The sequence below is a fragment of the Zootoca vivipara genome, chromosome 3, assembly GCF_963506605.1.
Source record: "Zootoca vivipara chromosome 3, rZooViv1.1, whole genome shotgun sequence".
Taxonomy (NCBI): domain Eukaryota; kingdom Metazoa; phylum Chordata; class Lepidosauria; order Squamata; family Lacertidae; genus Zootoca; species Zootoca vivipara.
In genome coordinates this window covers 43,753,916-43,771,886 of record NC_083278.1, presented here as the reverse complement: position 1 = coordinate 43,771,886, position 17,971 = coordinate 43,753,916, and the positions used below count along the sequence as shown (strand labels likewise).

At 43.2% G+C, this 17,971-nt stretch overlaps 1 protein-coding gene across 1 annotated transcript; it reads left to right on the top strand.

The window, feature by feature from the left end:
• The first annotated feature begins 3,091 nt into the window (after positions 1 to 3,091).
• NDUFAF4 (NADH:ubiquinone oxidoreductase complex assembly factor 4) lies at positions 3,092 to 7,310 on the top strand. Its single transcript, XM_035109358.2, has 3 exons — positions 3,092 to 3,231; positions 4,483 to 4,580; positions 6,313 to 7,310. Exons 1-3 carry the CDS (start codon positions 3,114 to 3,116, stop codon positions 6,604 to 6,606), a joined length of 510 nt encoding a protein of 169 aa, XP_034965249.1. The 5' UTR covers positions 3,092 to 3,113; the 3' UTR covers positions 6,607 to 7,310.
• Positions 7,311 to 17,971: the final 10,661 nt, after the last annotated feature.

Below are 17,971 nucleotides of genomic sequence, written 5' to 3'. Positions count from 1 at the left end.
TGTCTCCGCTCCTCCACATGCAGCTGCTGGGTGACCTTGGGCTAGTCACACTTCTCTGAAGTCTCTCAGCCCCGCCCACCTCACAGGGTGTCTATTGTGGGGGAGGAGGGGAAAGGAGATTGTTAGCCGCTTTGAGGCTCCTTAGGGTAGTGATAAAGTGGGATATCAAATCCAAACTCTTCCACTGATTACCATGGATCCTGAATGCAGTTACAGATCAATGATTTCCTAATACAAGAATGAAATGGTTGTGTGTGGGGCGCGGGGGGGGGGGGGGAGTGAAATAAAAATATGTGTTGAGGAGTCTGAGAGCTCAGAGTATATACAGCACATCTTCCTAAAGACCACACTCCTGACATGGGATGTACAATGCAGCAACCAACAACAAACATCCCTGACAGATGGCAGCCCAGTCTCTCCTTAAATAATACCGTAATAAGCAGTTGATTATGATCCTTTCAAAGATATGTGACATTCGGTACTTGAAATCTCCATAATGGGGTATAATATAACTAGCCTTTAAAGTAAAAGAGGAATAAAACTACGGCATTTGAATGTATTCTTATGAAGCTATGGTGGTAAATGCCAGAATATAGCTGGCTTGTTGCCTGTAAAACATAAGCAGAAAGCTGGTCATTTTTGATAAGTTGTTGTGTCAGTCTATTCACATGGGACAGATGGCCTCCAGCAGATTCCAAGGCCAAGTTATATAACCATGCATCTATAAAGAAAATAACTGTTCTCTTTGAGGAATGGTCCACGTGGGAAACCTCCAGTGGCAAGAGGGAAGTTGGCTGGGGAATAAGAAATGAGTGTGTAGCACTCAGAAGCCTCAACGGCAGTTAGATGCTCAAGGCTATATGTTAGTACAACAGCAGCCTATTGCATATGAAGTGATATCTGAAGTCACTGTGTTTTCTGGGAATTCAGTTAAGCGCAGCAACCTTGGAAATAATGTCTCTGGCCACAGCCCAACTACTCATAATGAAATTCTCTGCATATATAAACCACCGATATATAGCAAGGATTTAGCTGCCTATTCAGATCACTAATCAAGGATTCTGTGCTTTGCTTAACTACTGAATGACTGTGGGGCTTACTTCTGAGCAAACATGCATAGGATCATGGCTCTGTACAAAATAGCCATAACAGTTTGAATGGGCAGAATGATGTCATCTCAGGTGGCAGATGCTGGGGTGCTATTCACCTTGAGCCCCCCCTAACCATTCCTTCCCATCGATGGGCAAAGCAGTGTGTGTCACATGGCCTTACCTGCAGCCCTAAACTAGCCTGCTGCCCTCAGGTACAGGAGAGGACACTCTTTTCAATAAGGCTGAAGAAAGAATCAGCTGTCAATCCAGTCAACGTCCCTATAGGAAACTGCCTTTGGCAGCTAAATGTCGACTTCCAGCCCTGTGTACAATCTGTGTTAGGAGAACACAATCTGTATTAGGGGTGGGCATGTTGCTGGACTCTCCACTTTAGTGAGTCTATTGTTTTAATGATACAAAACAGCATATAAAGAATCCTATTCATATTAATTGCAGTTGAGGGGGAATGGTCCTTCAGATCAGGACCATGATGCTGTGGAGGAAAGAGGCTCACTTACACAATATGGTACTATAGGCTACCTGTATTTATTTATTTATTTATTTATTTATTTATTTATTTATTTGCAATTCTCCTTGCGGACATTTGCGTATGTTTTCAATAAAATAAAGTTACCATCCTATATAAGGTAAAGGTAAAGGGACCCCTGACCATTAGGTCCAGTCGTGACCGACTCTGGGGTTGCGCACTCATCTCGCATTATTGGCCGAGGGAGCCGGCGTATAGCTTCCAGGTCATGTGGCCAGCATGACAAAGCCACTTCTGGTGAACCAGAGCAGCACACGGAAACGCCGTTTACCTTCCCGCTATAGCGGTTCCTATTTATCTACTTGCTTTTTGATGTGCTTTCGAACTGCTAGGTTGGCAGGAGCTGGGACCAAGCAACGGGAGCTCACCCCGTCACAGGGATTCGAACCGCCGACCTTCTGATCAGCAAGCCCTAGGCTCAGTGATTTAGCCCACAGCGCCACCTGGGTCCCACCATCCTATATATGTCTACTCAAAAGTAAGTCTCATTGAGCAGGTGTGGAGTAGGACCTGACTCAACCATGAAGCTTACCGGGCAACCAGTCAGTCTCAGCCTAACCTGCACAAGCAGTTTCTGAGCTCTGGGTGCAGTACTGCGCCTAAACTTTCAGATTAAAACTGCAGAGTGGAAGAAAAGGGAGGGCCTTTTTCTGCATGCCCACTTCCAGCCACACTCTGAAGACTGGAGAAGATACCCTCTTAAGAATAGTTACAGGTAGGTAGCCGTGTTGGTCTGATGCAATCAAAACAAAATAAAAAAATCCTTCCAGTAGCACCTTAGAGACCAACTAAGTTTGTCATAGGTATGAGCTTTCGTGTGCATGCACACTTCTTCAGATACCCTGAAGAAGAAGAAGAAGTGTGCATGCACACGAAAGCTCATACCTGTGACAAACTTAGTTGGTCTCTAAGGTGCTACTGGAAGGAATTTTTAAATTTTGTTTCCTCTTAAGAAGGCAGTCTTGAGAAGAGGACTAGACCATGTGAAAAATGAACATAAGATTTTAGCTGCAGGTCATTCATTTTCAGCTGTGCATTCTTGTTATAAAAAAAGCACACCTAGATGTTCCATTGTTGCGCCCATAACCTCTGTGTTTAAGGTGCCATTTACCGTAGCTCCTAGCTTTCATATCTATTTCTAACACTGCTGTTATAGTTCTTGTTTTTCCTATATATAGGGAAACCTCACTTACCTATGTATTTTTATTGATTTTTTTTATTGATTAAGGGGGTACAGCTGCCCCTCCCTGTCTCGTCCCGTCCTTGGGTAAGCTGATGTTCACACGTCCTTCCAATGCGTGCAAAACGAACTGCAACCTCGCCGCCCTAACTATGCGTCTGGCCGCCGGTCTACCCACAGCGCGGCCTCCCGCCCGCCATGGGGCGCTCTGTTTCTCCCTGCTTCTCGGCGCGCATGCCCGAACAGGACGCGTCTCCGCCTTGCTTTCGGAAGTGGAAGTCGGCCGCGCGCCGGGATGATGGGCGCCAGGGTGACCCGCGTGTTCAGCAAGTTCAACCTGGAGAGCCGAGCCCACCGGGAAATCGCCAAAGCCAAGCCCGTTCCAGCCCCGCGGCACCCGCAGCCTGCAGACCGTGAGTTAGCCTGAGCTGCCCTGTGGCGACTTTGCTCGGATGTAGCAAACGGGGGGTCCTTTTCTTTGCTGGGGGCCCTCCTTGCAAAGGGCGCGGCGGCCCTGGTGACATTGGGAGCGCCGTCTCCTTGGAAGCGGCCCTTTCTTCTTTCCAGCTGTGTTCCCGCGCCCTTCGCGCGGCCTACCGGCTTGATTTGCAAGCTGGGAGCTGTAGTCTCCCTGGACGGGTGGAGGAAACCAGCAGGATGTTTTCTTAATGTTTGCCAGCCTACAATTCCCATCAGCCCCAGCCGCCACGGCCAGCAATCGGGGAGTGATGGGAGCTGTAGTACATGGACGTCTGCAGAGCCAGGCAGTAAGCAAGGCAACTGGGAAGGCAAATGTACAGTAGACGTCTGTCAGGGGTTTTGATGGGTTTCTTGACCATCTTTCTGTTCACTATTAACTTAAATTAAAACAACGGGGGTGCAGATCAAATAGCTGCCGGTTTTGCAATAAATCCTGGTCTGCTATCAGATATTTATTTGATTCCATTTCTAACATGGCAAACTCTTAGTGTCTATGAGAATATCCGTGGGTACTAGATTACTTAGCCAGGATGCATGCCCCTTTCCTGAGAGCCCCTTAAAACAATAAATTGTGATTGCTGGAGATGCCTCCCTATTTGCTAGTGTGGGATAGTGGATAGAGTGTCAGATGGGGGAAATCCAGGTTCATATCCCCACCTAGCATAAATAGATGTTTCTTCAGATGCTGTTGGCCTATTCCAGGCATCCCCAAACTTTGGCCCTCCAGATGTTTTGGCCTACAACTCCCATGATCCCTAGCTAACAGGACCAGTGGTCAGGGATGATGGGAACTGTAGTTCAAAACATCTGGAGGGCTGAAGTTTGGGGGTGCCTGGCCTATTCAGTGTGGCCAACGTCCAGGGATTATGGGAGTTGTAGTCTTGACGATCACACATTCCTCACCCTTACTGTAGACAACAGAACACTGGCCTGGATGAACTGTTAATAATCTTGCACATTAGTGAGGAGAAATGGGAGCTTCAAAGCTAGTGCCAAAGCATTTTTCCTGAAGTGTACAGGAATATATATGTGTGTGTGTTGTGAAAGGAGGAGTGTATTAATTCAGGAGTATCCTTACATGCATTATGAACTATTCTCCTGAGGGTTGTAATGTTTTGCTTAAGCTGGGGTGGAGGGGAATTGAAATATATAACTTTAGAATGTGTTCTGTAATCTCTCCTTAGACACCGACAGATTCCAAGAAGAGATTAAGAGAAAAGATGACCACCTCCACACATTATTAAAGGATGTCTATGTTGAGTCCAAAGATCCAGTTATGCATGTGAGTCAGGCTATCTTGGAATATGCAGGTGCCAGTTAAGCACTTTAACACACCAGTGACAAGCATAGTCATAGTTTTAGTCCATGTAAAGTTAGGTCTCGTTTGCTCTCTTGGATTGTGTGTGTACATATTTTAAACTCTTTATGCAAACAAATTACAGTATAGTTATTATAAAAATGCAGGAAACACATTTACATCTATCTAGATATATTCCATGGGCCTCCTGAATAGCTCCCTATTTTACTGAATTAGCTGTTATTTGTGTTTTACAGTTTCCTTTGCCGTTCATTTTGTGTTCCTTTAAAAAAGTCTCTTGCATGCTAAGCGTAGGTATAAACCAGATATTATTTAATATTCTCCAGTGTACCGGTATTTTAGGATAGAGAGCAGAATCCTGTGCTATTTCCATGGGAAGAAGGTACTCTGGTTCTGAATTTTCTGGTTTGCAATGATACACTTAATGATACAATACCAATTGATATTTAATGGGCCTTATTTTTGATTTAACATGCATAAGATGGCACTGTCAATATGCCATTAGTTCCTAGACAAATCTATCTGAGATTTCTCAGGCTGCAATCCCAAACATACTTAATAGGAAGTGGGTTCCATTGAACTTGGAAGACTTAATTGCAAGTGAGCATGTTTAGGTAATGGACGAGTATCACGATCCTGTCCATGTTTATTCAGTGGCAAGTCATTCTGTGTTCAGTAGAACAAGTGTGTATTGGTTGGAAGGCTTGGGCTTGCATGTAAAACAAGAAGAGAAATTGTGTGGAGGAAGGAATCACATGCTTTTAGGCTTATTTTAATAGTGTGCTTAGTGCGAATAATTTTGTTTCAGGGTCTATAGTGGAGATAGGGAAACAGTGTCCTCCAAAGTTGGTGGGATCCAGCTCCATAAATTCAAGCCAGCATGGGCAACGGTCAGGGATTATAATAATTGTGGTCCCTCCAGATGTTATTGGGCCACAGGTGGGTTAGCCACCCCTGGTTGAGACTGACAGGTTGAGACGAACTCTGCAGGGTTTCAGGCATTCTGCCTGAGATAATCAGTAAAAACCATATCCTCTTGTCACAGCATTTTTTCATAGCAGCGTAGTGGGGTTGGAGAGCTGAAAATAATGCAGATACATTTCACATCTGGCAACCAATGCACCCCTTTGGTTTCAGATAATACATGGGTAGACGAGTCTAAAAAGCCCAGGACACAAATTTTCATGGCCCTCATTTACCAGAAGTAATGTTATTTAGCATTAACTTTGGAAGTGTACCCTCAATTCTGACCAAACTAAGCCTCCTAGAGCAAAATGTTTCCTATGAGCTAACAGAATCCTGAGCCAGCCGTTTAAAGCTATTAAAATCTGAAGAAAACAGTCCTTTCTGCCTGGCCCATGAAGGTCATCGAATCAGGCACCAGGCAAGCAAATAGAGAAGGTTAATTCCACAATTAAGTCTTGCTTTCAGAAAAGAAATGGGTTTAGAATGTTTTAGTTACATTCTGTTGAAAGGGGGAGTGTTAAAAGGCAGGGGTAGGCCACGTGGGGGCTTCCAGATAAGGACTGCAACTCTCATCAGTCCCAGCCAGCATTGCCAGTGACCAGGGATGATGGGAGTTGTAGTCCAACACTTTCTGGAAGTTCCCATGTTGTCTACCCCTGCCTTAACGGATGGAGCATGTGTAGCATGTACACTAAAACCTAACTTTTTAAAATAATTTCCCCCGCTGTAGGTAAAAAACAAAGGAGAAAGCCTTCCTTCTAAGCGAGAGGAACGCAGACCTACAAAAGTAGGCAATCTTGGACCCCTGGATATTCAGTCTGTTCCTAGAGGCAAAATCTCTGTAGTTGAAGTCTTGACCCTTCTCCATAATCATCTCCAGTCTCCGGAAACCTGGACTGCAGAGAAAATAGCAAAGGAATACTCATTAGAATTGAAGGATGTGACTGATCTCTTAACATTCTTCATCCCGTTTGCTGTGGAGATCTTTCCTCCTCAAGACAAAAAGCAGCTAAAGCCTAGATAAGAATGTCTGCCAAATCTTGACTGACCAAGCCGGTGTCTTCTTAATACTTCACATCTGATTCCCTCGCCACACATACACGCACACACATATACCTGTAAACTGTGTCTTATTTAAACGGTAACTGCATGCCGTTGTGAAGTAGGAGGCAAAATCTCAACAAAATCTGCAAATACACCCTAAGAATTCAAAAATCGGAAAATGTTGGCTGCGTGGGAGATCATCTGTTCTGAAGCAATTGTCTGTTACGCAGACCCCAGACAACAAAAATGCATTTTATCTGGATCTGATCTTCTTTGGTCTGAGCTCTGCAGAATCTCTTGCCCTCATCACATTCTGTAAATAGTTATAATTAAAGCAAAGCAGAGTTACAATGTCTTCTGAGAAATGAGTGTGTGTCTAGTTCCTGTGTCTGGTCAAAAGGGGAGGGGCAAAAGAGCAAATGGGGGAAATTGAGTTAGGGTAGGCATTCTTTTAATTTTGGCATAATTACGGAAGTTAGAAACAAATGGGTTTGGAACCAAAAACAATTTTGCTGTGTGTTACTGGCTGCAATTCTTTGTATTGAAGCCCTTGATAGCTGCTGCTGCTGCCCTTTGAATTCATGCCTTTTTGTTATTGGCCACATACCCATGAAGATCTGTATTGTCTGAACTTCTGTATTTTGTTCTATGCTTTACTGGAAATCTATATTGATTCAGATGGAATTGCATTAGTTCCTGTTTTGTTGCCTGGCTCTATTTCCTTTGTTTGACTGTGGGTTGCTAAGTATATTTAATATGCACCAGAAAATTGGCACTAAAATGACCAACAGCCTTCCCTGTGCATAATTTTCCTTTAGATGCTAAAAAAATAATAATGACATGCCCCCTAGACCTTTTCACAATTTCCTTATTAAAAAAAAAGTAAAAGGAATACCAGCAGTTACATCTTGGAAAGGCCCCTCTTCTGCAAAAGTATTAAAGGGAGAGGAAGCCTGTGTTCTGTATGGTGTTTGCTTGTAAGTAAACATCATGGTTCCCAGCCAGGGCATTTTCATTGGTTTTACCTCTCCTTTACGAATGTGTTTCAATGATACCACTCATATTGAGAATATCCAGGCTGTTGAGGAAGAAAGGAGATTTATGCTTCAGAGGAGACGGGAATAAAGGCAACTATAAAATGGGACAGGGGAAAGGAATGGGCGTTAGAGTGGAACAGCAGCTGTTGCAATATGGTAAGAACTGAAGAGGTAGCTTAAAAGACAGTGAAATAGGCAAGGGGAGAAAGAAGCCCACAGTCCTCCTGGCTAACTGCAGGGTATTTTTAAATGTGGCCATTAGCCTATAAGAAGAGTGGGGAACCCATTGTCCTTTAGAAGAAGCCGGCATGGCCAATGGTCAGATGTGGCGGAAGTTGTAGTCTAGTAACATCTGGAAGAGCTACCAGGTTCCCTATCCCTAGAGTTTGGGCTGAGGGAGTTTCTCAGGGAAGGTGGGCTTGCACAGGTAATATTAAAGGCCTCAAGTTATATGGGAGAGTCCCAACACAGCTCCTTCACACAGTTCGGTTGCACTGTGGGCTTCTCCCACATCACTTCTGTGACATGGGCAAGAAGCAAAGGCTACAGCAACTTGAAGCGTCACAAAGGTTTAGTTTAGAAGAAGCCCTAAGATGGCTGCCTCCAGGCAGCAGATCTTGGCTGACAAATTCACAAGACAGGAATTATTTATTTCCTATTGGGAAATGGGAGCTGGGGGTATTGCTTTTTGGATTTTCTGACTCATAGCAAAACATCTGCAACCGTCACTATATGGAGCATGCTGTTTTTCACTGCCAAAAATAGTTTTTTTGCCCCTCTTTGGAAATTGAAAACATTCAGCACCTTATATCTAAAATTAGCATCTCCAAAGAGATGAGGTGAGATCTGAAATTTGCAGAGCTAAACAATGTGAGAAAGAAAGCGCTCCTGTTTTTTCTCCCCTTGGTAGAGCGGAAGAGAGACTCCAGAAGCTGCAGTGAGCTGCAAATTGTGTTGGCGATAGCTGGACACCTTCCCTGTGAACGGCTATAATTGGCATTGTGAAAAAGAAAGTGGTAGCAGCTGGAATCTGCTCACACATAATGCAGGCCACACTCTAGAGAAGATAAAGAGCTGCTTTTTTAAAACAAAGGTTTGATGCCGGGGCTCTGATCCAATACACATTTACCTGGGAGTAAAGCCCATGGAATATAATGCTATGTTGCTTCTGAGTGTGCCATAGGTGTCTGAACTGAAGTGATAAAAGCCAAGGCTGTGAAACAGAATGAATATTACTCAAACCATACATTGCTCTTCCTAAAAAATGTTATTGCACAGGAAGCTGTCTTATATGGAGTCATACTTTGGTCCACCTAGCTCAATATTGTCTACAGTGATGGGAAGCAGTTCTCCAGGGTTTCAGGAAAGTGTCTCTCCCAGCTGTACCTGGAGATACCAGGAACTGAGCCTGGGATTTTCTGCATGCAAACCAGGTTCTATCCCACTGAGCCCCACCACCATCCCTTAATGTCAAATTAATCACACAAAGAATTGTGTTACAGGAGAGAGGACTAATTTGCCCTTCAGCACAGGCCTAACGAGATTGTGCAGTTTGTTTGTTTAAGAAAGTTGGGTAGCAATTGAATGCTTCTTAATTCCCCAGGCCCATGAAGTCTATAGAATAACCACAGTATTGCTGAAATGATATCTGTGGTTGTATTTACATACAGTGTTTGCTGCCTATGAGGTCTCAAACTGAATACACTTTCCTCAGGATGAATGTTAACACCATGTTTCAGACTTGGGTTATGTAGATAATGCATTCTGCTAATGCATTCAAGGACAGCCGCGTTTTCTGAAAGTCGAGAAAGTCAGAAGATCTATGATGATGGAAGGCAAAAGCTACAGACCCTTTTCTCTCCATGCTTATCTCCTTTCGTAGCTGAAAAATGTTTGTTGGGGGTCCACATGCAAACTTTCATTTAACTGAGGAATCAATAATGTGTGAGCAACCAAGTTCTGCCACAAAATATTTCTTGACTGAAATATAGCTTTGGCACCATTCCCCTTGCCTCTGACTGGAGGGGGACAAAAGGAGAACAATCTATTCTGACAGGAATCCATCTGGACTTCATTTATTTATTAAATTTACACCCAATACTTCCCAAAGGAGCCCAGAGCGTCTGGAGTACTTTCCATTTCCAGATTTTGGATACAAGACCACAATATTCAAGTATCTTAAAAATTGGTGTGGGCTACTTGTTATGGCTGCTTGTTATAGGTCAGGCATAGGCAATCTCGACCCTCCAGATGTTTTGGGACTACAACTCCCATCATCCCTAGCTAACAGGTCAGGGATGATGGGAGTTGTAGTCCCAAAACATCTGGAGGGCAGAGTTTACCTATGCCTGTTATAGGTCATGGGGGGGAAAAACTATAAGCAAAATGAAAATAGATGAATAGCTCTGTTCCACAAGAATTCACTGAGTAAGTTATATCAGTCCCTATGCTTCGTATTTGAGCAAAAGAACATAACTGGCTTGGTTTCCCTTATTCTTGTTCAATGCTCAGAGGAGAAACTGCAGCCTTCAGATTAATACCATGCAGTTAAGGGGCAGCTGGAGCGGGGGAGTTGGGAAACTCGGGAAAGCTCTGATCCTCCAGGACACCTGGCTGGTCCCCTTTTCTCTGGCATGGGAAGCCATGTGGGTGTCGTAAGCGTTGGAGAGACACACACACACCGATTCAGGAAAGGAGGTTCATTCTGTGATTTCCGAAAGCCCTTTCACATTTAATAGGTAAAGGTAATGGGACTCCTGACCATTAGGTCCAGTCGTGACCGAATCTGGGGTTGCGGTGCTCATCTCACGTTATTGGCCAAGGGAGCTGGCGTATAGCTTCCAGGTCATGTGGCCAGCATGACTAAGCCGCTTCTGGTGAACCAGAGCAGCACACGGATACGCCGTTTACCTTCCCGCTTGGAGCGGTACCTATTTATCTACTTGCACTTTGAGGTGCTTTCTAACTGCTAGGTTGGCAGGAGCTGGGACCGAGCAACGGGAGCTCACCCCGTTGCAGGGATTCGAACCACCGACCTTCTGATCGGCAAGCCCCTAGGCTCTGTGGTTTAACCCATTTAATACTTAATACATTTTTCTGAAATGACACCTAACCAAATCCAAACGTGCTTGCATCAGAGATTTTTGAAATGGCTTTCAATTACCTAACTTTAATTCTGTTTTTAAACATACAGATACAATATCAATGGCAAGTTTGCATGCCAGTATGGTGATGATTTCATCCTTAATCAAGCAATGCAGACAGGAATTTGTTGTTGTTGTTGTTATTATTATTATTATTATTATTATTATTATTACCCCACCCATTGGGCTGGGTTCCCCCAGCCACTCATAGACTACAGAAGCATGATGTCCATGCCATCCTACCATGTGGCTGATTGCTAGGAAGCATGTGCTGGGAGTCTGGGTTTTGGCTTGAAAGCAATGCTGCTGACCTGGAAGATGGAGCCTTCTGAATCTGAACATGCTGGGGATAGTTTGCATTTGGGAGCATGGGGAAATGGAACACGGACAATAGGATATTACCAATGGATCTGTCTGACTCTGAAGTACTGAAAAGTATCGGGGGGGGGGGTGTAATCCAAAAACCTTCTGAGGTAGGATAGGGATGAAGTCCGATCCTAATCTAAGTAGATTGTTACCAACCATCAGATTTCATAACCCACAGTATTACATAGAGAAGCTTTCCCAAATCAAAACTCTTCTCAGCAGGTTGCTTTTGGAAGCATGTGCTCTTGTTCAAAGCAATTCAGTGTCACATTTTGTGGAGCGAGGAAGAGCTGCACAAAGGAAAACAGCACACGTAGGTGGATTTTGTTGCATTGTGACACCAGCAATTAAGTTCAAATTTGCGTCGGTGCTGGGGTTTTCCCCCAAATAAAATACAACAGCCGAAATCAACTCGCAGGTGTATAAGGAAACCCAGAAGTCACAACTGTAAGAAACACTGCTCAGTCCTCCTTCGGGCTTCTGAAGCTTATTTTTGAACCTATTTTACATCTTTAAGGGTTAGAAAGTTGCTCTATTTTAAATAGACACTGAAGATGCTAAATTCTGGAGCCAACTCACCTGAATACTGCTCTGGCAATGTGTTAAGAAGTTAAAAGAGAAGTAGTGGGAAAATATATGAGGAATAGGGTGTACTGCTCCATTCTGCAAGTATTTATGTGACATTAGAGTGACTAATGGATGTAGGACTTTCCTTAACTGAAGAAAATGACATTTAAATAAACTAGTGCAGCCGAGTTCTCTGTTCACCACTACTATTCATGCAGGGATCCATGCTAGTGTGCTGGCTAAAGCTGGTTTGCAATCTATTTCTGTTTATGTGCAGTTTGCACTATAGATCAGCCTTAACAACCGGGGGGGTTGTCACCCCCTGTACTATCAAAGCAGAAAGGAAAAGGAAGCAGTTTTACAACAAATAGATACAGTTACAGATAGGTAGCCGTGCTGGTCTGAGTTGAAACAAAATAAAAAAAATCTTTCAGTAGCACCTTAAAGACCAACTAAGTTTTTATTTTGGTATGAGCTTTCGTGTGCATGCACACTTCTTCAGATACACTGAAACAGAAGTGACCAGACCCTTATGTATATTCAGAGGGTGGGGGGTGGGGGTGATGGGAATGGGTGATGGGCTGATAGGAGTGGTAAACCTGTTGATGACTGTTAACGACTGTTAATGACTGCAATTGGTCTTGCTGGGGGAGCAAGGGCTGAGGTGCTAAGGAAAACTTGATCATGTATAATGAGATAAGAATCCTATGTCTCTGTTCATTCCAGGTGGCTCCATGGTTTTAAGCTTGCTAATGAGTTGCAATTCAGCAACTTCTCTTTCCAGTCTGTTTCTGAAATTTTTCTGTAATAAAACAGCTGCTTTGAGATCTTGTATAGAATGTCCTGGGAGACTGAAGTGTTCTCCTACTGGTTTCTCTGTCTTGTGATTCCTGATGTCAGATTTATGTCCATTTATCCTTTGGTGTAGGGTTTGGCCTGTTTGTCCAATATAGAGAGCTGAAGGGCACTGTTGGCATTTGATGGCATACACAATGTTAGAAGATGAGCAATTAAATAGTCCTGAAATGGTATGTTGGATGTTGTTGGGGCCAGTAATGATGTTGTCCGGGTGTATGTGGCAGCAAAGTTGGCATCTGGGTTTATTGCAGGCTCTGGTACCAGTGTCCATGTTAAGTCTGGTGGTTGTATTATTGTGGGTGAGGAGTTGTTTAAGATTCGGTGGCTGTCTGTAGGCAATGAAAGGTCTTATCATACCATTATTATAAGCCATTATTTCCATGGAGACAATAAGTCGCCAACAGTCTACCATGCTCCAAAGCAAACAGAATGGTATTTATCTTGCTTTGCAGTTGTACGAGTGTGTGCCATCTGCCAGCTTTTTAAATACTATTTTATAGACGTTTTATTGAGTTGTGAACAAAGGTAGGAAGGTTGATTTATTGTGCAGCTCAGGTTTGGATGAAAATAATGTACAGTACATGAGTAGGAAGTTCATTGAAAGGTAATAAATTAGAACAAAGCACATGACAATGCCTTAAGAGAGTGGATAATGGTTCTTGCTTCAAAGGGATTGTTGTTGTATGTTCTGCTCATTTTTACAATGAAAATTAAGGAAGCGGCATGCAAACCTTTCCTCTTCTACCTTCCCTTTTGCTGCACGTGTTATCTAACTAATTGGTGCACACATGCCGCTAGCTCAGAAGCTGGTTCAAATCATCCACCAGTGAAGATCAGAAGCATCTTGAAGCTCCTCCTGTTTAAACTGCATCAGGGCAATACAGTATGTGCTTGGATCAGCAGTTCAGCCAAGGTGAAAAGAGGAAAGCAAGGAATCTCACCCTATCTTGAGATCAGCACTGGCTGTTGGTAGGGTAGAGGGCACAGAGACCATTTTGATGCTGTCAAAATGAAGCTCTGCTTATTGAAAGTACATGGGGGTAAAAAATGTAAGTATACAATTTCTGATATTGCATTAGTGACAGGATTTCTTTCGTCTTTCAAGATGATCAAAAGTGCAGGCTCCACATTAATACTTCTTTAACCTTCAAATTTCTGGAATATAATTGCAACGAGAGGCAAAGGTTAAAGTGTACATCTGTAACATATATTCACTGAATGAAGAAAACCAGACAAAACATTTTTGTCAGTTCCTGAAAATTCTGTGTTCTTAAGGGCAGGTTCACAAATATCTGGTGGTTCATCACTTGATGACCAGCAATGCCTTGAATGCATAAACAAGCCCTTATAGAAGAAACACCCAAGAATAGGTTTTCCATTTCATTTCACAAGACCTTCAACCAAGTGTGTTTACATACTGTACATAAACAGGTGTGAACTGGGTGGTGTTTTTATGAAGGGCAAGATAAAAATCCCCAAATAAAGGAATAAAATAAATAAATTAAATGCTATTTATTTATAGAACCAAGCAGCTACAATTGAATGTTTTGCTTTGCTTTTGATTCCAAGGATATCTAAAAGCCCACCTTGCTAGAAGACTGCAGTCTGTCCCTCATTCATTCATTTTGTGTCATTAGTTGGCTCAGTGATCAACTAAGCACCATTCAAAGTGCTCTTGGTAGGACTACCTACATTTGGAGTTCATGCTTTTTGGCAAATGTTTCTGCATTCTTTTTCAATGGATGGCACAGACTTGCATACGCTTCCATCTTAATAGTTTAAACAGAGAAGTCTGCCTTTGAGGCACTACTGTGATAATTAATTCACAATGCAACTAAGGATGCTGAGTTGCTCTGCCTATAAATACATATGCTTATTTAATGGATTCCATTCCTGCTGCCAGGTAATCTAGTTCTCCTTTCTATATTCCCAGGGTTGAATGCAGCTAAGTGTTTTGACTGTTGGCATGCATTTTAATGCATGTGATATCTTCTCCACGACCTTAGTGTTAATGCAAGCTATTTTAGCACATTATTATAAACGTGCTGCTATTTATAGTTAAAGCAAAACACATATTCTTGTAGAATCTCTCATTTAATTAAAATGGTATAAATGATTCACTCTCACAGTTAGTCATCCCTTTGACAAAGCTAAGAAAAACTGAAGGAGGATAGCATTCACCAAAATGTTAAGTATATTTGGCAAAATCTACACTTCCGACCTTGGTTGCCTTACGTCCTGATTTTCCTGGCCATAAAGTGGTTTCCACCCAGGCGCTTTTTCCAACTGCCGAATCCCAGCTATGTCCGTGAAATTCCGGACGTATGGCAACCCTAGTGGTGACAAGATATTAAGTTATACTCACTGCTTACAAATTAAAAATGAGCCAATAAGTTGGATCAGTTGGTATCCACCAAAGAGTTCAAATATGGATTTGCCTCCATGCTTCTAAGATATCAGAGCTTCACTAATATAAGAGGTAGAAAGTGGAGGTGCTTGAAATTTGGCTCTCAAGCCTAGGAGCATATCCTGCTTCTTTTTCAACATGCCACAGAATTATGGGATATACACATGCCCAGCCTGTTCCAATCTGAATCAAAGTGAACATCCAGCATGCTACGTGGGAAACAGGAAAGAACCACAGCAACGCATGGCCGGGGTCAGCTAGTGAATCATAAAGTTCCAAATCTCTCTCACGGGGGGTGGGGGTGGGTTTGGGGGTTTAGATCAAAGCTTTATATTATACCAAGCTCTGTATAAAATTATCATTTTGAATCCCTGTCTACTAAGAAGGTTCTTTATGAAAGATGCTGCTTCTCTTAAATAAGAAGTGTACTTTTGTGGCATGGGGCAAGAAAGGCAACTGCCTTGGGTGCATAGAATGCTGTCTTTGAACTCCAGCTGGCAAGGCTTTGTTGTTTAGAGCTGTGCCTACTCTACATTCACTGTTATCACTCAGGAAATAGGTACCAGCATATGCTGTCCCAGTTACCATGGTTTCCATGCAGACACAGTGCTGCTCAGAAAGGAAACAATTAAGCTTAATTTTATATTCACTACTTAAAACACTTTAGGCTTCACAATCTCCCCCATCTCTCCCCCCCCCACCTCGCAACCATCCCTCCACACAGGATTGCAATCTCTGTTACATATAGAAACATTGCCATGACTTGCTTGAATTTTCTACTTTTTCAAACAACAACCGCACAAACTTAATTCCCTGCCTTCTTCTCCAACAATCCCGAATGCAAAAAAAAAAAATGCTGTCACAAAGATTCCTTTATGAAGGATGGCTGAGTATTAGGAGCTGAAGCTTTAGAAAATTACAGGTTTCGACTCCCTGTGAAAGCTGATGGGATGCGTATTTCAGAGTGAGAGCTCAACAATATCTCCTAATCAGCAATAGGCTGCAATTGGCTCACAGGCAAGACAAAATTGCACGAAACTTCCATTAGCTCCAGGTCAAAACTGTAGCAAATTTACATTTAAAAGGCCGGTTTCCATTTCAGTTAGTAACAAAGCTATCCAGTATTCACACTAGCTGGTGCAGTGCAGTGTTTGCACGCTTCACAACAATTGTTGTCAGTGCTGAGATAATGCTGGTGCTTAGGACCAAGATAACTGGTAACAGGTTACACCTCTTCTAAGCATATTGCAGATGCTTAGAATGATTCCCAAAGTAGAAAATTGTAAAGCATTTTCTCCAAAGAATCAATATGCAGGCATGGGGTATGGCTGACACAGCGCCTAGAAAGATCAGGTAGCTTGGACTGTTTCGCAAAGCCCCACATCATACAAAACCATCTTCACACTGCTTCCCCCCCCCACTCCCACCCAATTTGGTAGATTGTGGATTAATGACTGTGGAAATAATGCTCACAGCTTTTCCATTGAAAGGATCCAATACAAATTTGCAAGGGAAACATCCCTATATCTTGGTCCTTGCCCTAAAAAGCAGTGAGGAAACCCTTGAATACAAGAGAACTGCATGCACACATGTGAAATCCTGGAAAACCACAATCTGAAGAAATGCACAATAAAAGCAATGCAAACATGGTTAAGATTTTAAAAAATGGGCAAAAAGCACCTTTAGAGCTAGGCATCATTCTAAGAATTTTGGCTATACCTAGGGCATCGTCCTTTTCATTATGACTGGAGGCAGTGGCAGAATATTGCTACACGGTAATTTAAGAGTTGTATTTTTCTCTCTGGGAGAGAGGGAAAGAAATATTATCTTGGCCATAGCAAAGGCATTTTCTTCTCACCTTGGTTGCCTGTAGGTTACTTCTAGAGGCACACCGAACAACAGTGTGAAAGAATTATCTCACCTTGGATGCCCACTGTAGTTTATTTTAAAAGGGCTAGTGTTTAGATCTTTCCCTAGGCTTCTGGTTCTCTCTATTAGGCAGAGCTTCTTCAAAAGGTACTAACAGGTGCCCAGGGGACCAGTGGCTTTTCTCTAAGATTTTCACACAGGAGTAGGCAAGGCAAAGCACACTTGTTTGGCATCCTGCAGGGACAACCCTGCAGACTACAGGAAATGAGGTAGCAAATGGAAATGGTAGGATTCTGAACTGTGCAACTTCAGACTGCCAGGGGGAAGATTCCAAGTGCTAAAAAGTTCTACGCATGTAATGGAACTAAAGCATCCGAGGGTGGGGGAATTTTTTGCTTAAACAGTTTCCCTCTGATATGCTAGCATTCCTTCCTCAGCATGAAAACATTAAAAAGAAAAGAAAATAGCATCCCGCTTATGGCTTAAAGCAATAGTCCTCTGCAATATGCAGGAACAGCTTCGTCCAAACTGAATGCCCTGAAGATGCTGCTGGACTACAACCAGCCCAATCATCATGAGGTCATTGGAGTTATAGTCTAACAGCACCTGAAGGCCACCAGGATTGGGGAAAGCTGATGTAGAATCTCTCAGAGGTTACCAGGTAGACATGCATTGGCTCAAGCAGTGGCATGCGGTCAGTGGACTAGGGTTCCCCTGGAACATGCTTCCCAAAGCTCGGGAAGCCTCTGCCCGGCTTAGTGAGGGAGATGTGATGCTTGGACAGCCCCCACCTTCCCAAAGCCTGCCAGTAGGGTCATGGGAGTTATAGTTCCATGATCCCATGCCCAGCTTTGGGAAGGAGGCTAGAGGGCTCCAACATCCTGTCAGAGCCCTGAACCCTCCTTTCCAAAGCCCGTGAAACTTCTACCCAGCTTAGGGAGGTGTGATGCTCTAGCGCCCAACATCAGAATGTCAAGATGTCACACATGTGACTCCCCCCCCCCAATAGTCCTCACAAGTTTGCATCTCTGGGCCTAACTTCCCCTACAAATAATTTCACTGCATGCAACTGACCTCAGGCATGAAAAGGGAGCTGCC